Source organism: Rhineura floridana, chromosome 1 (assembly GCF_030035675.1).
Source record: "Rhineura floridana isolate rRhiFlo1 chromosome 1, rRhiFlo1.hap2, whole genome shotgun sequence".
Classification (NCBI taxonomy): Eukaryota; Metazoa; Chordata; class Lepidosauria; order Squamata; family Rhineuridae; genus Rhineura; species Rhineura floridana.
In genome coordinates this window covers 19,946,811-19,973,726 of record NC_084480.1, presented here as the reverse complement: position 1 = coordinate 19,973,726, position 26,916 = coordinate 19,946,811, and the positions used below count along the sequence as shown (strand labels likewise).

At 40.1% G+C, this 26,916-nt stretch overlaps 1 protein-coding gene across 16 annotated transcripts in view; it reads left to right on the top strand.

The window, feature by feature from the left end:
• The first annotated feature begins 18,953 nt into the window (after positions 1-18,953).
• TCF4 (transcription factor 4) overlaps positions 18,954-26,916 on the top strand; it is a 522,418-nt gene continuing 514,455 nt past the window's right edge. For 3 of the 16 annotated variants that reach the window (XR_009761187.1, XM_061614925.1, XM_061614911.1), the window contains exons 1-3: positions 20,543-21,037; positions 22,035-22,126; positions 23,869-23,941. Coding sequence is in view for 15 of the 16 variants with exons in the window: in XM_061614925.1 (XP_061470909.1) it covers positions 20,977-21,037; positions 22,035-22,126; positions 23,869-23,941 (226 nt within the window). In the remaining variant the exon portion in view is untranslated. Of the gene's footprint in view, positions 19,647-20,035; positions 20,055-20,402; positions 20,455-20,540; positions 21,038-22,034; positions 22,127-23,868; positions 23,942-26,916 lie in introns of those variants that run through there. The other 13 variants (XM_061615014.1, XM_061614933.1, XM_061615023.1 and 10 more) reach the window with 11 other exon arrangements.

The following is a 26,916-nucleotide window of genomic DNA, read 5'->3' as shown; positions in this document are numbered from 1 at the left end:
GAATTCCTTGTGACTTTGATTCTCTTGCATTTAATATTCCCTCTTGCTTAAACATTATTACCTGCTAATGTCTACACACAAGCTTCTGCTAAGCAGTAGTCTTCAGTTTTTTCAACCCAGGACTCACTTTTAAACCCAGCAAGTATTTCTTAATTTTGTGGTAGTGCTGCTGTTGCAACCCACCTTGGATCAGTCTGTGATGGGATAGTTGGTTCTAACCCACCAGTTGAAGATAAAAGTGGTAAAGCAACGGGATAAGAACAGGGATGAGTGAAAACCTTGGCAAGCTTTTTTTTTAAAGGTAGATGAAGGTCTCACCACCATTCAGGCATAGAAAGCAGACTTGGGACATGGGAAGCCTGGATTCAAATTCTGGCTCTGCTAACGGAGCCACTACATGCATCAGGCTAGTCTAAGCACTCTTCACTCTGCCATAGATAAACTGGGAAACTTAACACACAGGTTTGTTAAAAAATGCAAGAAAAGTAAAAACAACAAAAAGTCTTGTGGCTTCTTAAAGACGAACGCCTTTATTATGACATACCTATGCAACAATAATTCGTTGACCGTTAAGGTGCCACAAAACCAGAGCTTGGAAAAGTTACTTTTTTGAACTACAATTCCCATCAGCCCCAGCCAGCATGGCCACTGGACTGGGCTGATAGGAGTTGTAGTTCAAAAAAGTAACTTTTCCAAGCTCTGCACAAAACTCTTGGTTGTTCTTGCTGCAGCCAACAGGTAGGGCTGTAGCTCAATAGTAGAGCATCTGTTTTGCATGTAATAGGTCCCAAGATCAGTCCCCAGCATTCCTTCAGGAGGCAGAGTGGGCATATTAAAGGTAAAGGTGTCCCCGCACTTGTAGTGCGAGTCGTTTCCGACTCTTAGGGTGACGTCTTGCGACGTTTACTAGGCAGACCGTATATATGGGGTGGGATTGCCAGTTCCTTCCCCAGCCTTTCTTTACCCCCCCCCCCAGCGTATGCCGGGTACACATTTTACCGATCATGGATGGATGGAAGGCTGAGTGGACCTCGACCCCTTTTACCGGAGATTCGACTTCCTCCTTCCATTGGAATCGAACTCTGGCCGTGAGCAGAGCTTCGGCTGCGTTACCGCCGCTTACCACTCTGCGCCACTGAGGATCTTGTGGGCATATTACTGTAGTATTCATGCTGTCCCTTCACTCTGCAGTGGGATTTTATTTATTTAATTACATTTCTAGACTGCCCTATAGCAGAAAGCTCTCAGGGCGGTGTACAACAAATAAAATCACAATTAAAATATGAGCAAGTGTGGAAAAAAATATATATATAGTACAATTATAAAACATTAATAAAATTGCCATTGAGATTTATAAATTAAGATCATATTAAGTTTAGAATGTTAAATTAAAATATTTAAAAATTTACAAAATTTAAAAAGCCTGGGCGAAAAGGTAAGTTTTTACCTGGCGCCGAAAAGATAACAGAGAAGGCGCCAGGCGTATCTCATCTGGGAGGGCATTCCATAGTTCGGGGGCCACCACCGAGAAGGCCCTAGATCTAGTTGTTGATCTCCGGGCCTCTTTATGGGTTGGGACCCGGAGAAGGGCCTTCGACGTCGAGCGTAGTGAACGGGTAGGTACATAGCGAGAGAGGCGCTCCATCAGGTATTGCGGTCCAATGCCGTTTAGGGCTTTATAGGTAAGAACCAACACTTTGAATCTGGCCCGGAAACATATCGGTAGCCAGTGCAGCTGCGCCAGGACAGGTGTTATATGGTCAAATTTCTTTGTCCCAGTGAGAACTCTGGCCGCAGCATTTTGCACTAGCTGAAGTTTCCGAACCGTCTTCATAGGTAGCCCCACGTAGAGTGCATTACAGTAGTCCAATCTAGAGGTTACCATAGCATGGATAACTGAGGCAAGATGCTCCTTGCTCAGATAGGGTCGTAGTTGGGCTACCAGCCGGAGCTGGTAGAATGCATTCCGTGCCACCGAGGCTACCTGAGCCTCAAGTGACAGGAGCGGATCTAATAAGACCCCCAAACTACGTACCTGTTCCTTTAGGGGGAGTGTAACCCCATCTAGGACAGGTCGAACGTCAACCATCTGGGCAGAGGGTCCTCCCACCAACAGCATCTCAGTCTTGTTAGGATTGAGTTTCAGTTTATTAGCTCTCATCCAGCCCATTATCGCGGCCAGGCAGCGGTCTAGTACATCAACAGCCTCACCTGACGAAGATGAAAAGGAGTAGTAGAGCTGCGTATCATCAGCATATTGCTGGAAAAGCACTCCAAAACTCCTGATGACCTCACCCAGCGGCTTCATATAGATATTAAAAAGCATGGGGGACAGAACTGAACCCTGCGGGACCCCATATTGGAGTACCCAGGGACTCGAGTAATGTTCCCCCAGCATCACCTTCTGGAGACGATTCCCGAGATAGGAGCAGAGCCACCACCAAGCAGTGCCTCCCACTCCTAAATCCGTAAGTCGCTCCAGAAGGATACCATGGTCGATGGTATCAAACGCCGCTGAGAGATCAAGGAGAACCAACAGAGTTACACTCCCTCTGTCTTTCTCCCGACAGAGGTCATCATACAGGGCGACCAAGGCCGTTTCTGTACCAAACCCCGGCCGAAAGCCCGATTGAAATGGGTCTAGATAATCAGTTTCATCCAAGAGAGCCTGGAGTTGGCGAGCGACCACACGCTCTAGAACCTTGCCCAGGAATGGGACATTTGCTACTGGCCTATAGTTGTCCAAATTATCAGGGTCCAAGGAGGATTTTTTTAGGAGCGGTCTCACCACCGCCTGTTTCAGGCAGGGTGGGACCACTCCCTCTCGTAAAGAGGCATTAATCACCTCCTTGGCCCAGCCGGCTGTTCCATTCCTGCTAGCTTTTATTAGCCATGAGGGGCAAGGATCCAGAGCAGAAGTGGTCGCCCGCACCTGTCCAAGCACCTTGTCCACATCCTCGAGCTGTACCAACTGAAACTCATCTAATAAAACAGGACAAGACTGTGCTCTGGACACCTCATTAGGATCAACTGCTACAATAATGGAGTCAAGGTCCCGGCGGATGTTCATGATCTTATCACGAAAGTGTCGCGCAAACTCATTACAGCGGGCAATTGATGGTGTTATTGCGTCCTGGGGACCAGAGTGTAAAAGTCCCCGGACAACTTTATAAAGTTCCGCTGGGCGGTTAAGGGATGACTGAATAGAGACAGCAAAGTATTGCTTCTTTGCTGCTCTCACTGCCTTCACATAGAGTTTGGTAGAGAGCTTCACAAGTGCATGATTACAGCCGTCGGGAGTTCGCCTCCATTTGCACTCAAGCCGTCTCCTTTCTTGCTTCATCACTCTTAGCTCCGGAGTAAACCAGGGAGCCAATTGAGCTCTGCAACGGAGAGGGCGCACCGGGGCGATCGTGTCAACTGCCCGGGCCATTTCATTTGGGGTGGGGATGGAGAAATGTCTTCCTAAATAGTCTCAGCAGCTTTTCAATAGGCTTTTGCTGCTGCACATTTAACAGTGCATTGACCTGCAGGAACTAGTAGGGGATACAAATTGATATCCGTGCTGTGAAATGCTAAATCTGTAAGTCTTGCATACACAGCAACAGGGTCTGGTTGAAAAGCTGGCAAACTCAACTCCTCAGTAACTCTTTCACTGTTTGCTTTCACTTCATTATTAGAGTGTGGTCAACACACAATTAAAAAATTAAAATTGGCTTTTTAAATAGTGTTTAATCTGTTGCCTTTTTTACTGGTTTTGTTTTAATGTATGAACTATTCTTATTGGCAATACTAATCCCCCTTTTTTTAAAGTAGAAGAGTTATTAATAAATTTTGTAACTAACTAGCAATCCAAAGAGTTTTCTTTAGGCATGCTCAGGAACACAGACAAGCCTAGAGGAAATTGTGATCCCACCCCACATTTCAGCAGGAAACCCACATACCATTTGATATTTCTTTTTAATCTCCTCTCAAGACCAAAAGAGGGTTTGCCTTCCCTATGGCATTGGTTGGGGAGGGGAGTGCTGTTCAGAAACTTCCTCAGACTGCAAGCTTATAGGAGAGTAAGCCCACTGAACACAGTGGAACTTCTAAACACACTTAGGCTTATAAGTGCATAGGTACTGCTAGGTACATAAAATGAGTTCTGCTGTTCTCTAGGTCTAGCCCAGGGATTGCCAACCTTTTTGGACCAGTGGGCACATTTGGAATTTTGAGAAAGTGTCAATGAAGCCAGTCACAAAATGGCTGCCATTGGATTTGTAGGAGAGGCTGAGCCGTAAGCAGTCTCTTGTGCATTGTGGATTTTTGAGAGGATATTTACTGAGGTCTTTTGTGGGTGCTGTAGGAGGTTCTGCACTTGATCTTAGCCAAAAGGCCATGACGGGCACAGTGTTAGTAAACTCTATTCTAGCCAGTATAAATAAACAGGTTCATGTGAATTCAATGTCCGACTAAAACCTAGCAGAAATGTATGACCTGTTCACTGGTTTTTACTTGAATTTGAAGCAGTACTACAACTGACTGGATCTAGTGTGTGTAAAAGTTTCTAGAGAGATGATTCCAGATTATGTGGTAGTTGGTCAAGAAGATGGTGACTCAGTGGTGACTTCCGGGAAGTGGTGCTGGCTGGTGGTTGTCTCTGAGGGAGCTCTGCCTCAGAGGAAGCTTTTTTCAGGTTAAAAGCCAGCCAAGAGGAATCTTGGACTGGCTTAAATGTTCTCCAAGGTATAGGAGAACCGATCAGATCTTCCACAAGACTTCGTTGAGCTGTCGGCGGCTGGAATTGATCAGGAAATTCCTGAGATAAGAAGGCAAGCCGATCGGCTGAAGACGGAGTCAGGAATTCCACGCAAGCTGAACTGGAATAAAGCGAAGCGTTTTTTCTTCTCTCAAAAAAAAACGTTCTTAACCAGCGAGCCCACTTCTGCCTAAACCTTATCATTCGGCTTAAATTACTGCAATAAAAGGGATTTGTTTATGAATCAGCAATTGAGAAACCTGGGTGAGTCATACTTTTTCTCTTTTAAATATAATTAAGGAAGAAAGAAAATATAAACAACATATATACTTTTTTTACGACAAAAAGCTGGCTTGAATTTGGACTTTTAAAGTTTAAAAACGGATGAGAGGTAATTATTATATTTTGGACTATTTTTCTCTTTGGACTATTTCTTGCTGGATGAATCCGCTGCTCGTATATGCTACTAATTGTTTAGTCTTGGCAACCAGAATTGTTTTGCATTCTTGGAAGCAGATAAGGACTGTGTTGTGCTGGCTGGATTTCAATAATAGGCCTGGAATATTAACTCTTCTTTTTGGTGGAGGGAAAAAAAGAAAAGAAATAGACTGCCCTTAGGTTCTGAAACAGTGATTAATATTAGAAATTAAAGGCCTCTTTTTGAAAATGACAACTAAAAAAACAACCAAGGCCCAGGGGCGAAGAGGTTCTATTGATACACAGGAAGAGGATATACCCCCAGAAATGTTTCAAAAAATAATGGAAGGGATTAATGCTATAAAACAGGAAATGAAACAGGAAATGAAAACTGAATTGACAGATATAAAAGACTATATTAAAACACAAGTGGATGAGATTAAAGGGACAATTGGGCAAATAAAGGAAGATGCAAAAAATACTAAAGAAAAGGTACAAACCTTGGAGAATAGAACAGATATACTAAATCTGGAACTAGAAAAAAATTTGGACTATTTAGCTGTGACTGAAATGAGAAATAAAGAGCATTGTTTGAGATTCCGTGCAATCCCTGAGGAAACAGGTGAAGACATTAGAGATAAAATTGTTAATGCTTTAGTAAAATTTCTGGACTTGAATGAAGATAGGATGGAATTTGAAATAGACAAAGTTTATAGAATTAACTCCAGATATGCAACAATGAAAAAAATTCCAAGAGATGTGCTTGTTCATTTCGTAAAGAAGACGACCAGAGATATGGTTTTACAGCAACACTTTAAATATACCTTTAAAATTGATGGTAAGGAAATACTGGTGATGAAGGAAATTCCTATTAGACTTTTACGTAAGAGAAAAGAATATGCTTTCCTTACAGAAAAACTTAAGCAATGCAAAATTCAATTTAGGTGGGACGTTCCAGAAGGAGTGATTTTTACATTCAGACAACAGAAATACAGACTGAATACTGTTCAAAAAGCAAGGGACTTCTTGAGAAAAGCTTCAAAAGATATGGAAGAAGATAAACTCAAAGATATGGATATAGTTCCTGGGAAACAAAGTCAACAAGGATATGCAGAGGAGGGGAAGGAAGATGATGGATCAAAAGGAGCATCAGGCAAATTTTAAAATACACGCTTAATGATGGATTACAAATACCTAACTTGGAATATAAATGGAGCCAACACGGCGCAGAAGAGAAAGAAAGTGTTTCATTATTTGAAAAAATTAAAATTGGATATAATTTGTCTACAAGAAACTCATATTCAGAAGAAAGATTCCAAATATTTGATTTGTAAAAATTTGGGTGAAGAATTTATTTCAGCTGGACCAAAAAAAAAAAATGGAGTTGTTCTCTATATTAACCCACAATTGCTTCCTAAATTGGTATTATTGGACGATAGTGGTAGATTTGTGGGGGTTGAAATTACTTTACAAGGTACAAACATTTTGATAGTGGGTATTTATGCCCCCAATGAAGATAAAACAAGGTTTTATACAGGACTTATGGAAAAATTGTCAGAGTTTTCATATGAGCATTGGTGTGTCATGGGTGACTGGAATGGGGTAATCTCACCAAAAATTGATAGGCTTTCTGAAAAAAATATCAAAGAGACACAAGGTAAATTACCGAAGATTTGTTTTGAACTCATGGAACATTTAGAATTGGTGGATACCTGGAGATATATAAATGATAATGCAAAGGAATTTACTTATTTTTCAGAAAGACATAAAACATTTTCGAGGATTGATATGATTTGGATGTCAAAAATTTTAGCGAAGGATATTTTTAAAATGGATATATTACCAAAAACTTTTTCGGACCACAATCCTGTGATATTAATTTAAAAAAAAAAAAATCTTGGATTTAGATGGAGACTAAATGAATCTTTATTACAGAATGATAAAGTAGTACAAGAATGTAAGAAGAAATTAAAGGAGTTCTTTGAATATAATTTATATAAAGGAACAAGTGAAAATATTGTTTGGGATACTAGTAAGGCATTTATGAGGGGATACTTTATTAAATGTAATTCTGAATTAAAAAAAAAGAAACAACAGAAAATGCAATTAATTTTGGAAGAAATAAAACAAAAAGAGGAAGAATTGAAAAAGAATCCAGCTAAAGTTTCTATTGTAAATCAAATTAAAATGTTACAGAAGCAAGTATCAATGTTGACAGTTAGAGAAATTGAAAGGAAATTAAATTTTGCTAAACAAAGGACTTTTGAATTTGCAAATAAACCTGGGAAATGGTTAGCATATAAATTAAGAAAAGAACGTCAAAAAAATATTATTTTAAAGATACAAGAAGGAGATGAGACGCTGACAGATAATGTAAAAATCAAAAAGATTTTTCATCAATATTACTCAACATTGTATAAGTGTCAAGAAATTCCATCTGAAAAAATAGAAGAGTATTTATCTAAACAGAATTTGCCGAAAATTACAGATTTTCAGAGACAAGTTATTAATGGCCCTATTACGTCAAGAGAGATATCTGAAGCTATAAATAAAATTAAATTAGGAAAGGCGCCAGGACCAGATGGGCTATCTGCAATGTATTATAAATGTTTGGAGGAAGAACTCTTGCTACCCTTACAGTCTACAATGAATTCTATTTTGCAAGAGGGAAAGATACCGGATAGTTGGAAAAATGCTAATATAACATTAATACCTAAAGAGGACCAAGATTTAACTAAAACAAAAAATTATCGGCCAATATCTCTACTGAATAATGACTATAAAATTTTTACAATGATTTTGGCTGAAAGATTGAAAATAATATTGCAACAATTTATTCAGGAAGATCAATCAGGGTTTTTACCTAAAAGACAATTACGTGACAACGTCAGGAATGTTTTGAATGTGTTGGAATATTTAGAACAACGAAATGATAAACAAGCAGCTTTGATTTTTTTAGATGCTGAAAAAGCATTTGATAATTTGAATTGGAAATTTATGTTCCAGGTTTTGGAGCAAATGGATTTTGGAGACAACTTTATAAAATGGATCAGATCGATTTATACATCACAGAAGGCCCAGATAATTGTTAATGGAGACTTAACGGATTCATGTGAAATACAAAAGGGTACAAGACAGGGATGTCCATTATCTCCCCTTTTATTTATTCTGGTTTTAGAAGTGCTGCTTAGAGATATAAGGCAAGATAAAAGGATTTCGGGATTAAAAATAAAAAAAGAAGAATATAAATTGAGAGCATTTGCTGATGATTTGATAATTGTACTAGAAAACCCTTTGGAAGGAATTCATATATTGATGGACAAATTAAAAGAATTTGGACCGTTAGCAGGATTTAAGATCAACAATCAAAAAACAAAGATGTTGGTGAAAAATTTAACTTTAAGGGAACAGAAAGAGTTAATGGACAAGACAGATTTTACAATAGAAAAAAAGTTGAAATATCTAGGCATCATCATGACAAATAAAAACTCAAAGCTGTTTCATAATAATTACGAAAAATTATGGACAGAGATTAAGAAAGACTTGCTAAGATGGGATAAACTACAACTGTCATTAATGGGTAGAATATCTGTGATAAAAATGAATGTATTACCGAGAATGATGTTTTTGTTTCAAACAATACCTGTAATATCCTCTGATTTACCTTTTAAACAATGGCAAAAAGATATTTCTAAATTTGTATGGCAAGGAAAAAAACCAAGAGTTAAATTTAAATTACTTCAAGACGCTAAAGAAAGAGGAGGACTGGGATTACCAAATTTGAGACTTTATTTTGCTGCCTGCTGTTTAGTCTGGATAAAGGAATGGATCTCATTGAGGAATAAAAGACTATTGGATTTGGAGGGCCACAATCTGAAGTGGGGATGGCATGGATATCTATGGTATGACAAAGTAAAAGTAAACGTAGACTTTAACAATCATTTTATAAGACGTTCTCTGTTGAAAATATGGAATAGATACAAACCAAGGTTTTATTCGAAAATACCATTATGTGTCTCAAGTCAAGAAGCGTTTTATAGAAGAGAAATGTCTGGAAAAGAGAAATGGTTAACTTATCAAGAACTATTAGAAAATGTACATGGAGAATACACAATGAAAGAGAGAGAACAATTGATAAAGGAAGGATATAGTTTTCATTGGTTTGCCTATTTACAATTGTTAGAAAGATATAAAATGGACAAGAAAATGTATGGGTTTGAAATAAGTAAATCTGATTTTGAAATAGGTTTGTATACAAATGATAAAAACATAATTGCAAAAATGTATAAACTTTTATTGAAAATGGATATGGAGGAAGAACAAGTAAAAGAGTGCATGGTAAAGTGGGCAAAAAATTTTGGTCATAACATACAAATGGATCAATGGGAAAATATGTGGAAAAAAGGCTTGAAATTTACATTATGTTATAATCTTAAAGAAAATTTTTATAAAATGATGTACCGTTGGTACATGACTCCAGAAAAGCTGTCAAAAATGTATAGTAATGTCTCTAATGTTTGTTGGAAATGTAAACAACAAGAAGGATCTTTTTATCATATGTGGTGGTCATGTAAAAAGGCGAAATTATTCTGGGCACAGATAGGTAGGAAGATGCAAAAAATTTTAAAGATAAATATTCAGTCAAAACCAGAATTTTTTTTACTGGGTTTTATGGATAAACAAATAGAAAAGAAATATGGAAGAATATTATTATATATGATTACGGCAGCAAGATTATTATATGCACAAAAGTGGAAAATGGAATCAATACCAACAATGGAAGAATGGCTACTGAAATTAATGGACTTAGTAGAAATGGATAAATTGACGTGTTTACTTAGAGAAAAATCGACAGATACATTCCTTAAGGATTGGAAGCCTCTCTTAGACTTTTTGTCGAAAGATCAAAATAAAATGATGATACTGGGATTTGATGATTAATTAAGACAGCTTATGGAGAAAAGGGATTCTGTATGTACATATTAAGGGACAGGTTTGATGTATATTATATACTTATAGCTGATCTGTGACAAATCGGAAGTCAACCATTTTATTTTTATTTTTTGTTGTAGTATTGTTATGTTTTTTCTTACTTTGTTTTGTTTGTTTTTTGGAAAAATTTGAATAAAAACTATATAAAAAAAAAAAAAAGAAGATGGTGACTCAGTGAAGCAGTTAGAAAACCAAACTCACAAAATGCAAAGGGATGAGTAAATCTTTCCTGCGTTATAATATTCACATATCAAAACACAGTTTAGGATATTACCATTGCCTTATTACTCATTTCTATTTATTCAACTCTTAACTTTCAAAACAGCATTTAAATAAATTATGTAAATATAATCTTAAATGTAACTTTTAAATGTTACAAATTTGCATATGCAATGGCTACCATCACTATGCATCTGTAACAATCACATTCTTTTAAATGCCCATGTCTCCCTGGCTTCATATCCTCCTGCCACTGCAGCTGGCTAGCAGGATATTTTGTGTAGGCCCATGCAGCCTTGTCCTTGCTGAGGCCTGGGTACACATGTAGGCTGAACTGAGTGGCACACATACTGAGGTGGCAAAATGGACCACACCACTTCAGATTGCAGGTGGGCTATCACAATTAAAAATGTTTCCCTGCACCAAACAAATGAACAAACCTTCCTGCAAATACCAGCACAGGAGTTAAACTAGAACATTTCCCCTTGATATGCTAGGTTTTGTTTTAGTTGCACTGAATTTTGTTTTGGAGGCACATTCAAAAATTCTATTCTCCAACCTGTGCTCTGAATTGGTACACTCCACTGTATCACCTCAAGATTTTACCCTGTGTAGAAGACCAGGCCAACAGGCCTGAGTGACACCAGCTTCTGTCTGTAGATTGCAGATTACAGGAAAGGGCCTGAGGGCAGTTCATGTCAGAGACTCAAGCCACATTCACACCATACCTTTATTCCACATTTATTATACAGTTCTTTGCGTGGTTTAACAGTCAGTCCCTCTTCCTAGAGAACTCTAAACATTGTAGCTCTGTGAGAATAGGGGTTTCCTAACAACTCTCAACACCTTTCACAAACTACACTTCCCAGAATTCTTTGGAGGCAGCCATGGCTGTTTAAAGTGGAATAATGATGGAATAATTGTGTGGTGTAAAGGTGGTCTCAGTATACATCAGACTAGAATTTGGGAGATTAATCTTCAAATCCCCATAAATCCATGAAGCTCATTGGGTGACCTTGAACCAGCCACTATTTCCCATACTAACCAGAGCTTGGAAAAGTTACTTTTTTGAACTACAGCTCCCATCAGCCCCAGGCAGCATGGCCACTGGATTGGGCTGATAGGAATTGTAGTTCAAAAAAGTAACTTTTCCAAGCTCTGATACTAACCTACCTCACAGGGAATACCAGTGGCCCCCTAAGGCAGTGGGTCTGGGGCGGTTGCTCAGTTACCCAGTTAATCTAGCCTTCATTTACCTATTTTAAAATTTGTATCCAACCTTGATGTCTAGAAGGGCTCTCAAGCTGGTTTACGAATAATAAAAACTGTGCAATGCAAAACACAATTAGAAATAGATAATTATCAAAATCTACCTGTAAAACCACAGTGAGTAAAACCACTCCATCATATCATCAGTGTATTCATAGAGGCAAACCGCTTAGGAAACAACTCCTTCAGAGGTAAGTGGTATTGTGGGGAAAGACCACACCTCAGTAGTTTGAGCATCTGCATTGCATGCAGGCTTAGTGACAAAACATAACGTTTATAACCAGTGCACATGCTATGCAGGGTCTCGGTTTTCAGTTGGACTGGAGGATAACTTTCTCAAAAAGCCTAGGAGGGAACCAAAAGGGATAGTTTACAGAGTATGTATGAAAGAAGATCCTCTTTGGAAAGGTTTTTGTCTATGCATTTGGACACCTCTTAAAAATATCATAACCAAGTTTTGCATGGTTGTTCCTGAGATAAGGACCAGGGTTTCTTCTATGTTTGGATACAATTGTACACCGTTTTTGAATGAAGTCTGTACCTTGCAAAACTGTACTGATTTCAAAATTGCACTGAATGTTTGTTTTCTTAGAATTCTCAAGCAACGCCGGGTACGAGGTTGTCACTGAAATAGTGAAGTATAAAAAGCATATAAAGATCAAATGAGGAACAGGTTTGAGGCTTTCAACTTAGCTGACAGAGAACCAGAAGAAATATGGAGTGAAGTCAGAGACATTATCAGGGAAGAATGCAAACAGACAATACCTCTAGTTAAAAAGAGAGAAAGATCTCAGTGGATGACTGAAGAAACTCTTAAAATGGTTAAAGAGAGAAGGAAAGCAAAAGCAAGAGGGGACAGAAACACAGTCAGAATCCTAAATGCAACAATACAGTGACTAGTACGTAGGGACAAAGAGAACTATTACAATAGTTATTGTATAGAAATAGGACAACAAAAAGGGAAGAACAAGAGCCCTATTCCAAAAGATTAGAGAAATGAAAGGAAAATTTAAACCAAGAGTAGGGATGTTGAATAATCAACACATCCCTCCACATCTACTGTAGTCCCCAATGAGGTGTCCAGTGCAAAGTCTGCTGCAACTTCTTGGGAATGGTTTCAGTTGATGCGGCCTGATGACGTGGACAAGGTGGTTACGATGATGCGGCCAGCAACATGTCCTCTCGACCCTTGCCCTTCCTGGCTTATTAAAGGTTGCCGAGGGGGTTTGACCGAGTGGATCCAGAGTGTGGTCAACGCATCATTGCAGGAGGGAGTGGTTCCGGGCGCCCTGAAGGGGGCGGTGATCCGACCGCTCCTGAAAAAGCCCACCCTGGACCCATTGGTTTGTGACAACTACCGACCGGTTGCAAATACCCCCTTTTTAGGGAAGCTGATTGAGAGGGTTGTGGTGCAGCAATTGCAAGTACTCTTGGATGAAACAGATTATCTTGACCCATCCCAGTCTGGGTTCAGGCCTGGTTATGGGACTGAATCGGCCTTGGTTGCCCTGATGGATTACCTTTATGGGGAGAAGGACAGGGGGAGTGCGACCCTGTTATTCTTACTTGATCTCTCAGCGGCTTTTGATACCATTGACCATGGTATCCTTCTGGGCCGACTTGGTGAGCTGGATATTGGAGGCACTGTTGTAGAGTGGTTCCGATCCAATCTCCAAGGTCGCTCTCAGAGAATAGCATTGGGTGACTGTCTTTTGGCCCCCTGGCAGTTGTGCTGTGGGGTGCCACAGGGTACCATCTTGTCCCCCATACTGTTTAACATCTATATGAAGCCCTTGGGAGCAGTCATCAGGAGATTTGGGGCGACGTGTCAGCAGTATGCTGACGATACCCAGCTCTATTTCTCCGTAACATCTGAATCGGGAGAGGCCGTGCAAGCCGTGGACCGGTGCTTGGACTTGGTGGTGGGCTGGATGAGGGCCAATCAACTGAGTCTGAATCCTAGCAAGATGGAGGAACTGTGGGTTGGTGGTTCCCGAGTTCGGATAATTGGTCAGTTGCCTTCTTTGGATGGGGTTGTACTCCCTCTGAAAGAGCAGGTCCGTAGTCTTGGGGTGCTCCTGGATCCATCTTTGTCGCTAGAGGCCCAGGTGACCTCTGTGGCTAGGAGTGCCTTTTGCCAGCTTTAGCTGATAAGACAGCTGCGGCTATTTCTGGACCGGGATAGCCTGACCACTGTTGTCCACGCACTGGTAACCTCTAGGCTGGATTACTGTATTGCGCTCTATGTGTGGCTGCCCTTGAGGTTGGTCCAGAAGCTGCAGCTATTGCAAAATATGGCGGCGAGACTGCTCACTGGGGCAGGGTATTGCCAACATGTCATTCCGCTGCTGAAAGAACTGCACTGGCTGCCCATTTGCTACCAGGTCAAGTTCAAGGTTCTAGTTTTGGTGTACAAAGTCCTATACAGCTCGGGACGAGGATACCTGAAAGACCAGGATACCTGAAAGACTTACCATCTTATCAGGAGGTTAGTTATGTACAATATAGGAAATGGACCCTTAGTGTGGCGGCACCTACCCTGTGGAATTCCCTCCCCTTAAATATTAGGCAGGCACCATCTCTGCTATCTTTTCGGCACCTTTTGAAGACTTTCTTCTTCCAACAAGCCTTTTAAGTTAAGACCTATCCCAGTCTGTGTCTCTGTTAGAATTGCTTTTAATATGTCTTTTAATATCTTTAACCCTTTTTAAAAAAGATATTTTTAAATTTTTTAAAAATGTTTTTAACGTTTTGTTTTAATATATTTTAAGTCTTTTTATGATGATTTAAAGTGTTTTTAGTGTTTCTGTTTGCTGCCCTGGGCTCCTGTTGGAAGGAAGGGCGGGGTATAAATAAAATAATAAATAAATAAACAGGGGAACACATTGACTGACCGAGATGAAATAAAAGGAAGATGGAAACAATACACTGAAGAACTCTATAAAAGAGATGCAAGGATGACAGATTCATTCACGGAGGAACCATATGAGGAAGAACCAGAAATTTTAGAATGTGAAGTGAAAGCTGCTCTTAAAATACGTGGAAGAAACAAATCAGCAGGAATAGATGGCATACCAACAGAGCTGCTATAAGCTACTGAGACTGAATCTGTCCAAATTTTGACAAAAATCTGTCAAGAAATACGGAAAACTAAACAATGGCCCACAGACTGGAAGCGTTCAATATACATCCCAATTCCAAAGAAAGGGGATCCCAGGGAATGCAGTAATTATCGAACTATTGCCTTAATATCCCATGCAAGCAAAGTAATGCTCAAGATTCTACAACAAAGGCTCTTACCATATCTGGCGAAAGAAATGCCAGACGTCCAAGCTGTATTTAGAAAGGTAAGAGGCACCAGAGATCATATCGCAAACATCTGTTGGATAATGCAACAGACCAAGGAATTTCAGAAGAAAATCAGCCTGTGCTTTATAGATTATAGCAAAGCCTTTGACTGTGTAGATCATGAAAAACTATGGAATGCTTTAAAAGAAATGGGGGTGCCACAGCATCTGATTGTCCTGATGTGCAGCCTATACTCTGGACCAAAGGCTACTGTCAGGACAGAATATGGAGAAACCAATTGGTTCCCAATCGGAAAGGGTGTGAGACAGGAGTGTATTTTATCACCCTATTTGTTTAATCTCTACGCAGAACATATCATACAGAAAGCAGGACTGGACCAAGATGAAGGAGGTGTGAAAATTAGAGAGAGAAATATCAATAATTTAAGATATGCAGACGATACCATACTCTTAGCAGAAACCAGTAATGATTTGAAACTAATGCTGATGAAAGTTAAAGAGGAAAGCACAAAAGCAGGACTACAGCTGAATGTCAAGAAGAGTAAAGTAATGACAACAGAAGATTTATGTAACTTTAAAGTTGACAATGAGGACATTGAACTTGTCAAGGATTATCAATACCATGGCACAGTCATTAACCAAAATGGGGACAATAGTCAAGAATCAGAAGGCTAGGACTGTGGAGGGCCGCTATGAGAGAACTAGAAAAGGTCCTCAAATGCAAAGATGTATCACTGAACACTAAAGTCAGGATCATTCAGACTATGGTATTCCCGATCTCTATGTATGGATGTGAAAGTTGGGCAGTGAAAAAAGCAGATAAGAGAAAAATCAACTCCTAGAATCATAGAATAGTAGAGTTGGAAGGGGCCTATAAGGCCATCGAGTCCAACCCCCTGCTCAATGCAGGAATCCAAATCAAAGCATTCCCGACAGATGGCTGTCCAGCTGCCTCTTGAATGCCTCCAGTGTCAGAGAGCCCACTACCTCTCTAGGTAATTGGTTCCATTGTCGTATGGCTCTAACAGTTAGGAAGTTTTTCCTGCTGTCCAGTCGAAATATGGCTTCCTGCAACTTGAGCCCATTATTCCGTGTCCTGCACTCTGGGATGATCAAGAAGAGATCCCGGCCCTCCTCTGTGTGACAACCTTTCATGTACTTGAAGAGTGCTATCATATCTGCCCTCAGTCTTCTCTTATCCAGGCTAAACATGCCCAGTTCTTTCAGTCTCTCCTCACAGGGCTTTGTTTCCAGTCCCCTGATCATCTTTGTTGCTCTCCTCTGAACCCATTCCAGTTTGTCTGTATACTTCTTGAAGTGCGGAGACCAGAACTGGATGCAGTATTCATGATGAGGCCTAACCAGTGCTGAATAGAGGGGAACTAGTACTTCACACGATTTGGAAACTACACTTCTGTTAATGCAGCCTAATATAGCATTTGCCTTTTTTGCAGCCACATCACACTGTTGGTTCATATTCAGCTTGTGATCAACGGCAATCCCAAGATCCTTCTCACATGTTGTACAGCTGAGCCAAGTATCCCCCATCTTATAACTGTGCATTTGGTTTCTTTTTCCTAAGTGTAGAACTTTTCATTTATCCCTGTTGAATTTCATTCTGTTGTTTTCAGCCCAATGCTCCAGCCTATCAAGGTCCCTTTGAATTTTCTTTCTGTCTTCCACGGAATTAGCTATGCCCCCCAATTTTGTATCATCTGCAAATTTGATAAGCATGCTTTGTACCTCCTCATCCAAGTCGTTAATAAAAATGTTAAAGAGCACTGGGCCCAGGACCGAGCCCTGTGGTACCTCACTCGTTACTTCCGCCCAGTTAGAGAAGGAACCATTGATAAGCACTCTCTGAGTACGATCCTGGAGCCAACTGTGGATCCATCTAATAGTTGTTCCATCCAGCCCCCATTTAGCTAGCTTGCTAATCAGAATATCATGGGGCACTTTGCCAAAGCTTTGCTGAAGTCGAGATATATTATGTCCACAGCATTCCCACAGTCTACAAGGGAGGTTACCCGATCAAAAAATGAGATGAGATTAGTTTGGCAGGATTTGTTCTTCATAAAGCCATGTTGGCTCCTAGTAATCACTGTATTGCTTTCAAGGTGCTTACAAATTGGCTGCTTTATAATCTGCTCCAGAATTTTTCCATGGATTGATGTTAGGCTGACTGGTCTGTAGTTCCCCAGTTCCTCCTTCTTGCCCTTTTTGAAGATAGGGACAACATTAGCTCTCCTCCAGTCATCCAGCACTTCACCGGTCCTCTATGATTTCGCAAAGATAATAGAGAGCTGTTCTGAGAGTTCTTCAGCCAGTTCCTTCAATACTCTAGGATGCCAATTTGAACTCGTTCAAAGTGATAAGGTATTCCTTGACCATTTGTCTATCAATCTCCTTTGAAATGTGGTGTTGGAGGAGAGCTTTGCGCATACCATGGACTGCGAAAAAGACAAATAATGGGTGTTGGAACAAATTAAACCAGAACTGTCACTAGAAGCTAAAATGATGAAACTGAGGTTATCATACTTTGGACACATCATGAGAAGACATGATTCACTAGACAAGACAATAATGCTTGGAAAAACAGGAGTATAAAAAGAAGAAGACCAAACAAGAGATGGATTGATTCCATTAAGGAAGCTACAGACCTGAACTTACAAGTTCTGAACAGGATGGTTCATGATAGTTGCTTTTGGAGGTCACTGATTCATAGGGTTGCCATAAGTCGTAATCGACTTAAAGGCACATAACGACAACAACGACACAAAGCAATTTATTATGGACTCAGTGGTGCTCATGCACTCAGGTTTTGTGCAGCGCCAAACAATTATCTTCATCAACATGCCATCTCGTGATGATTCCATTTAATCCAGATTTACTGTTTCTGTGGAAAATCTGAAAAGTAAAACAAACTATAACAAAAAAGTGGAAACAGTCAATTTGGATAAAATGGAGCGGGGGAGGAAATGGGATGGCATTGTGATGAAGACAACATTGATAAGGACACTGTAATAAACTTGCACGCATGATCATCACGGAATTCTTAATAAGATGCCATGTGGGCATGCACTTAATGAATATAAGGAAAGTGTGAATCATGCCTATATCATAACCAGAAATTCAGCTTCGGATTATTTCTAATGCACAATCAACAAATAAACCAAAGATGCAAAAAAGGATGGCAGGGGGATACACATGGCTTTGAGAGAGCAGGGTTCATGTACTGTTGGGTGAAATGGAGTGTGGTGAGGCAAGAGTTAATCTGTTGGTCTGAGGGAGGTAATAAGGCAGGGAAACTATAACAGATACAAATTCTAAATTTCACAGTTAAATTTTTTGTCTTCAGGTGGTGTGTATTTATCAAAGTTTCAATGTTCAGCCAATTCATTGATTTGACTGATCATTAAAAAGTTTTAGATCAACTAAAAAGGTGCAATATTTTACTATGCATTATTTTTATGAGGATTTATTCCCTGTGGACATCAGGGAACATTTTAGAAGACTTTTTCTGATACATTAGTGAAGATTCTTCCAAGATGCTGCCTTTGACATGTGCACACATATTCTAAAAAAACAACTGGAGCCTGACTCATTTATGGGCAAAACTTGGTTGAGGCAATTAAATGGTATCTGGGTGGCAAACCACAAGGTATTTTTGGAGATTAATTAAACGACATAGGGGCACAAGCAAAACGATTCCAGAGAAGCCACCAACTGCTTTAATTCAAGTCCAAATCAGTGAACAACAATTGACGATGAAGGATGTGAGGGAAAGCTATTTTTATTCATCTTTGCTTGCTACGTTTATAACTATCCAAGGCAAACTCTAACTAGATTCAGTCTGTGCGTACATTTGTAGGAAAAAGGAAACTGAAGTTCAGTTTCGCCTTCACTTTTGGCACTCTCCTCCTCCTCTCCAGAGTTTTGTTTCCTCCATCTTGGTTGACTTTCTAGCCCGGCTGTTTACCTCTCTATGCTTCCTGCGCTCCCTCCCTTCTCCTGTCGTCATCCTCTGTAATAGACGACGCGGCCGAAGCAAGCAACGTGCAGCAGCAGCGGTGGCGGTAGAAGCAGCTTTTTTTCCTCTCTTTATAAGCACCACTGCATTGCCCGGATGTGAATGGATTACAATGTATCTTTCAGGGAAACGTATTACTATCAATTTCTCCGTGGGGAAGTCACTGATGATGATGATGGTGATGATAATGAGAAGCAGGAGAGATCTGTAAAGTTGGAACAAGTTTAAGACTTTTTTGTTGTTTAAAAACAACAGAGACTGAGTTGGCGAAATCGCACTGCTACCGAGATTTTTCAAAATAGTTTATTAGTAGCCATGTGTTTATAAGGAAAGACATGGGGGTGGGGGGAGTTACTGGATCTTCCTTTTAAATCATTTTTGTTGTGATTTTTTTGGCTGGCTTTTCATTTTGCTTTACTTGGGTGGGAAGACTTTTATGGCAATTGCCTTATGGTGGATAATCAAAAACAAAGCAAAACCCCTCACCCGGTGTTAAGTTGTTTTAAAATTGTGGAATACTCTCTGGATCAAGACTGAGTACGAGTTTAAAGTACTTCTTCTGTTTTTGAGGGTCAAACACACGTGAGATAATAAAGCACCTTTGCAGAAGATCTCTTCCCCTAAAATATCTTTCCTTGGAATATTGTGAACATATTTGTGGCCATTTAAGGTAAAGTTACAATTTCCTCTTGGAGTGGTTTTCTCTCTCTTTCTCTCTCTCTTAAAATATTGATCCCAGTGTATTTTTTAACTTGATACATCTTGGACAAATGTAATTTGAACTGCACTGTGCATGTGATAAGTATTCACACGCTTAACAATAAGTACATTGAGTAAATACGTGAGTATGGTCTGAAAAATATACCGTACCTCTAAGTACTGTAATGAATTTGGTTTCTATCACGAGGTGGGGGTGGAGAGTTCAATCTGGTTTTCTTGTCGGGAGGGGAGAGGCTGGGTAGGGGAATAATTTGAGGCCTGTAGCAGCAACATTTTGAAATTAAAGCACAACATGCTTGAGAGAAGGGAGGGCGGGAAAGGGGAGGAGGCTGGCATAGTATCCAGCAAACTTGCTCTGGTAAGATACCAGTCAAACGTTCGATTTTGGAAAAAGTTTGCAGCAACGCTCTACGTAGACAAATCTGCATTGTAAAAACATAGCATTAGACAAAAAAAAACCCCACTTTTTTTTGCAAGTGCCCTAAACAATGAGGGTTGGTTGGGGTGGGGGCGAAGAAAACAATGTTGTTCCTCCTGGCATAGCCTTTATATCACGTGTATTTTTGCAGCTGAGTAGAAAGTTGCTTTTCTTGCTTATGCCCGTGTCTCTGTGTGTGTGTGTGCGCGCGCGCGTGTGTGTGAGAGAACTGCGGAAGAATTGTTTTATATAATAAATCTTTGAAAAGTGTTTGGGGACGGAGGGGGGAGGGCAGGATACAACCAAAGTGTAGGTTTCCAGCGTCATGGAAGAAAACGAGGTGCCCATTTGTCTTTATTGCAGTTATATTTCCTTGAATTGGGGAGGGGGAGAATCAGTGTGTTGCGGGGGGAGGGAGAGTGGGAATCCTCAGGAAGGCAAAACCTACATCAGGGGACCGCGGCGGCTAGTAGTGCTCCTGGGCTTCCCCTTCTCTCTCTCTCTCTCCCCCCCCCCTTTTGCTGAACTTGCAGTCCGGCTTTATTTGGGTTTGCTGGTGTGCGTGTGTTGGGGGGTGTCGCGGTTCGTGTTTGGCCCCCTCCTCTTCTTCCTCTCCCTCTCGCTTCCCCCCCAGGCAGAAGAAGAGTTTGGTTTAGGAATCAGGACTCTTTCCCTCCTCCGCCGCGTCTTCTCTTTCTTTTTCATCTTCCCTTTTCTCTCTCTCTCTCTCCCTCGCACTCTCTCTCTTTTTTTTCCGCTCTAGTTCGGGGGAGAGCTTTCCGCGTGGCTCGCCGGCGGGGTCTCTCTTTCTATCTCTCCTGCGTGTTGTGTGTGCTGTTGGTGGATGCAGTGATTTCGAGCAATGAAACCCAGAGCTCGGGGCTGTGGTCGGAAAGGGAGCCCCTTCTCTCCTCTCTCGGCCGGTAGGTACCGGAGGTGTCCCCCCTTTTTTTGTAATGTCTTTCTTTAGACTGGAGTTAGTTCTGGCTGTTGCTAATGGAAGGAGTCTGCTGGTGGTGGCTTCATTTAAACACGCGGAATTCCTCTCCACCCCCCCTTTCTCCATGGGGCGCAGCCCGGGGAGGGGGGCTGCAATGGCCTGGTTCACACCCCCTCCTCTCCTTTACAATCGTTTCCTTTAAAGAAACGGGTTTTGTTGCAAACCGGGGCCTGAAGATGCCCGTTGGTTCCAGTTCCTTACAAGTCTCCCAGTTATCTTTCCATAAATTAGTTACCTAATTGGTTAAGGGTTAACTCTTTTTCTCTCTATACCCTCATACCCCCCACAACCTTTAAGCTGTTTAATTGGAATAGGTATCTAGGGTGATTGTCAAAGGCTGATTCTCTCTCTGCCTCCTCCCAAAAGAACCTTCCGCAGGCTCCCATCCATCTTCTGTTGACCCCCCTCCGTCTCCTTTGCGCCGACCGAGCGTCTGTTGCTCCACTCCAAAGACTTTGTCGCCTGTCTTTATGTAAAATAGTTGGGGGGGGGATGTTACTTTGCACGGAAGGAGGGGGGACGGTGCAAAAGAAAAGAAAAAGAAAGTTGGGAGCGGATGGCTGTAGTTTCTACTCTGGTTTTCTCATTCATTCCTCACTGAACCTCCTGTTGCATAAACGATGCGCTGAACGGCGCGCCGGCTCCTCTTCTCTCTCTCTCTCTCTCTCTCTCTTCTGGATTTGGGGTTAGAGTGCCTGATAAACGGGTTTCGAGCGGTCCGTTGGAACTACAGCGTTGCCTTTCCTGGCTTCTTCCTCGTCTTCGTTGCTGCTGCTGCCCCTCCATTACCCCCCAACTCCCTCCTCAGCCTCTCCCCCCCACCCTTCCCTAAGTCTCATTTTTTTTTAAGAAAATCCTATTATTGTTTCCTGAAAGGCTCGGGACTGGGTTTCTGATTGCGGTTATTTCCATGTTTCTAGGTTTGTGTGATTTTGCTAAAATGCATCACCAACAGCGAATGGCTGCCTTAGGGACGGACAAAGAACTCAGTGATTTACTGGATTTCAGTGCGGTAAGAAACGACGGTGGAAAATTAACAACAGCTCTAAAATAATAAGTAAAAATTAAAAACCCCGAACAACTCTCCCCCTCACCCCACAAAAAGTTAAACAAAAGCAAAGCCAACCCCCCCCAAAACAGCCCCCCCATGATCTTGAGTACATTGGGTAATTTGTAACCTGCAGCTAAACCCACGGTAAATATGAATGCTTTATTACTATTACTATTGTCAATTAGAATCATGCTACATTATCTGAAAGGAGATGGAATATTGTCTGCAGTGTACTGGGGTGTGCTCTTCCATTTGACACACCCCCAAATAAACTCACACATCCTCTGTAAAAATTAGGGGTGTTATTTCCCCACCCCCACCCCAAATTTTCTGTGAATAATAGTTACTTACCATTGTGCATTGCATTCTTAAAGTATGGCTTGCACACCAACTAACTGATGGCTAGTCAGTTACTTACAGTGTGCTTTTAGTTCTTCGCTCTTTCCTTTTTTGGCACATGGAAAAGGAAAGGAAATCCAGCACTAGCTCAGTTTCAAGTTTTCACTGAAATCTCAGATTGCTCTGATTATCAATGAATGAGTTGCATCTTTCCTGTGGACCCCCCTCCTCAATTGATGGCTAGTGGTGTGTGTGTGTGTGTGTGATTATTCTTTTTAATTGATTTTTTAAAATCTTTTGGCTTTTTATAAATATCTTAGTTCTAAGGCCAAATATTTACTAGGTCCTGAATAGTTGCCTAGCGCTATACTCTCCCACCTCCATCCACTCCTGCTTTTCTCTTCCCCCCGCTATTCTCTTCCCCTCCTAATCTTCCCCACTCCCCCCTTCTTCCAATATGTCAGAAGTCTTTATTTATTTATTCACAGATTTGCCGGTGGGGGTGGGGGGAGAGAGAGAGAGACCAAGACAAATCAATTTGATGTAGGATGCATTTGTGTCTTTAAATAATTTCAATGCTGGGAGGGGAAAAATAAAATCCACCTTGTAAGTGGGGGCTATCTCAGTCTGCTGTTGTCTCTCCAAGCCTTTCCTTTTGAGAAATGGCATTAGGAAGTTTGGCCAGGAATTGTAGCCTGAGGCAGCTCTGTAGCCCCCACTTCCCTAGCTGTGCTTTTTTCCATTTGTTCCTTTGCTTTTTGTAGTCTCTGACTCAGGGAAGGTGCGTATTATCCACTAGACACGTCGAAGAAGATGGAAACCAATTAGGGTCGAAATAAATGCTGGAGAGTGAGAGAAGGGGGGGGGAAGAGAAAGAGAGAGAAGAGAGACTTTAAAATTGCTTTCATGTTAAGAGCCGAGATGAAAATTTAGGGCAGGTGGAACTTTGCATTAATATTATTTGGGTTCACATATATGACAGACAAATCCTAAAACGGGATGGAAATGGATATAGCTACGTTTATGACCAAGGTTTCAGTCACAAACTTTTTCCCTCACCTTTGACAATCTTAAGTGTTTCTGAAAGGTTTTTTTCCTTGGCTGATATTGTGGCTGGGGTACTGAGGTCCCTCCCCCCAACAAATCTTATATTTGGGGAGCAAGTAAAATTACCAGAAGAAAAAAAGATGGGATGTAGGCTGTAAAAAAACCTGCTGTACCATGATTAGAGCTGAGATGGGAGATATTTCATATTTAAATTAACTGTTACAGGTTTTGTATAAAGTTGAATGACATTTGAGCTATCAGTGAATGTAGAGAAAAACCCTGTTTACCAACAATAATGGCTCTTTGTTTTCTTTTAGATGTTTTCACCTCCCGTGAGCAGTGGGAAAAATGGACCAACTTCTTTGGCAAGTGGACATTTTACTGGCTCAAGTATGTACAGTTTCTGTTTTGCATGCAGTTAGTGTCCTTGTGTATCCCACCCCCATCTATGTGTTTTACTGAAATAACCTGGAGTGAATGACTTCCATTAAGATTTCTATTGCAATATTTATTTCATATTGCAATGTGTTTAACATAGTGCCTTTCTCAGAGAGAATATTTCAAGTGAATGTTATTTTACAAGAGTTAGTGTTAAGCGTAACCAAGTTTTTGAAATTTAAAAAATCTAAAGAATATTTCCCCTTTTGTTATGTGAGGAACGATAATCAACTTATTCAAATAGTAGTTTTCTATTCATTTAAAGAGGAATAAGCCCTCTTTTAAGTTCTGCTTCGGTACTCAGTATAATTTTAAAAGAAAAAGTCCTGTTTCTCTTCCAGGAATTAGCATTTGGTGATGGATTGTTTAGGAGTACTCAACTAGATATAGTCTATGCAGTATTCCTAGACAAAAAAGTTTTTTAAATTTATTTTATTACTGTGACTTTCTTAATGGTTATTACACCTTTTAGATAAAGAGCCCGTTGACATTTTTGCAAATGTTTGATTTCTGTATATGTGATGCAAGAATGTTTTGCATTCAGCAAAAATACAATATTTCTCTGTAACCAAAAGAGTGGTTATTGATGCAGGAACCTCTGAATATAATAATTGAATGTCAAGCTCAGAAGATGTTTATATATTGGGAATAATTCATTTTCTGTCAGGCTTGGAAAAGAAATGCACATTTGAATCCTCCCCAATAATTTAATTTCTTAGTGTTTCCTACCTTATTACATGTTGTTCCTTAGATATATCTGAAATTGAGCAGCTGAAGTGTTTTCCAAATTTTGGCATTGCCCGTAACGGTATCATGTAAAAAGCATCTCTGAACCAGATGTTAAATTTTGACAAGCCTCTACAAGCTCAGTACCTTTGATTATGTAGGGGTGCTATCCTGTATCTGTCAAAATCAATGGCAAAATTCCCAGTGGTTTTAATGGAGCAGGACTGGAGTCAAAGTGTATAAAGAATAAAATAATGTCTCTAATTTTCAGTCCACATTTAAATGCTTGAACTATTTTTTTTCCTGCTCATTACATATTTTTATATAGCATTTTAAGGATGACATACTGATAACTAAATTGAAGTTAGTTTGTATTTTTTGTAAGTGCTGCCATTAAAACAAAGTTTGATTATATATGGATTTCTTAAAAACTGAAGACATGTGACATAAAAGGTGATGCATTCATTGCAGAGTTATTACAGATTTCATTTATGGGCCTCAGTACACCTTGATTTCTAGATGTATTTTCTTGGATATATTTTTCATGTGTTTCTATGGAACTTAATACCTACCAAGGGTCACCCTTTAGCAAATAATTACATTTTATAATATTTTGGTTACTTTGGTTACTCTAAAGAAAGTATAGGATTCATTTTGTTTTTCATTGCAGAAGCAGTGCAAAGTATTTGACAGATAAATCAATTTGCCAGCTATATATAATCAGTGTTGCAGCTCACTATTGTTCTAGGTATTAGCAAGATGCTAATTTTAAGGGATTTCCCACAGCTTAATAGTCTTCTGTAAGGCCAGTTGATCAACAGTTTTAAAAGGTTGAAGAAACAATCTGAAAAACTGTTGTGTGTGGGGAAATCAAACATTTTATCGTAGCATGTGCAATGTAAACATCTTGCACTGGTATGTAAGCCTGACATGCGAAATAATTGAAAAGGAAAACACACATACAAAACCCTGCGGCAAGGCAGTAAAATTCAGCTGTGAAGTTCTTAAACAATGCTTCTTTTTATGAGCCATCCTAAGGCCACAGTCATAAGCGCACCTTCTTGTAAGTAAGTTCATGAAATCAGTGTACTGCTTTCCTAGTAAATGACACATATGAATGAGAGGTCACTTTTATCATCCATGGATTAAGATAGAGAGAAAGTGTAGTATTCTTTCCTATTTGATAGTGAAGGTAAAGATATTTGAATGGTTAAATAGCATACTCTTTGTTATATAGGTAGCATCTTTTTTGTCAGCAGGCAAAGGCTTTTAAAGCTGAACATTCAGTGACTAGGGAAGGTTGCACAATCCAATATATTATAAAACTGACTCTAATCTTAAGGAGTTTGTGACCTCAAGGTACACTTGTATGAACCTTGTTTCCTGGTGTGGTTTCTGGAGAATAAGCTGTGTAGAGTACTCTTGCACTTTTCACTTGTACTGTTAAGGTAAGTCTAAACATGAGGACAGGTAATTCAATTACAAAATGCTTGTGAACTGCATCAAGATATGTTTTAATAAACAGATCTGCGGTTTCAGAAAACTCAGCACCACTGTCTCAATTATAGTCCTTGCTTTGCTGTACTTTTAGCTAATAAGTTATGACCATTAAGTTGAGTCTCAGATGCGGTTTGCTGTCTGTACTGGTACATATACTCTTTGAAGGTTTGATTAGAGAACTTATCTGCTCTAAAATTGGCAGAGTGCTGTGTATTGGTTTGAAATGTCCATTAAAAATGGATGATACCAGTTTTTTTTAAATGGTGTGTGTGTGTGTATGTGTTTTAATCTGCTTGCTTAATACACAGTGATCTGGTGAGATTTGTAATGTGTGAATAAAAAGAAAGCGGGCCTGTATTTCCTTTAATCTTTCATTTTACAAATGTGGCCTCTTGCTACCTCAAGAAATTGTGAGACTGCAATGGAGAAAGGAATGTAACCTGAGCCATAGACCTGACATTCCCAGGGTGCATTTTTCACATGAAAGGATTTTTGTCAACGCTATAAAGGACCAGCAGTTTTTGTTTGATGTTTGCAGGTGTTCAGCAGAGAGCACTAAAGCAATCCAGCCATGATGGTTCAGAGGCCTTATGACCTCAACAGGGAGGATTGGGGAAGATGTGAGTAATGTTTAAGGAAACTTCCCTGGGCTCAGCCTGAGTAATACTGAGATATGGGTTTGATTTTTCTTCACCAGTGAC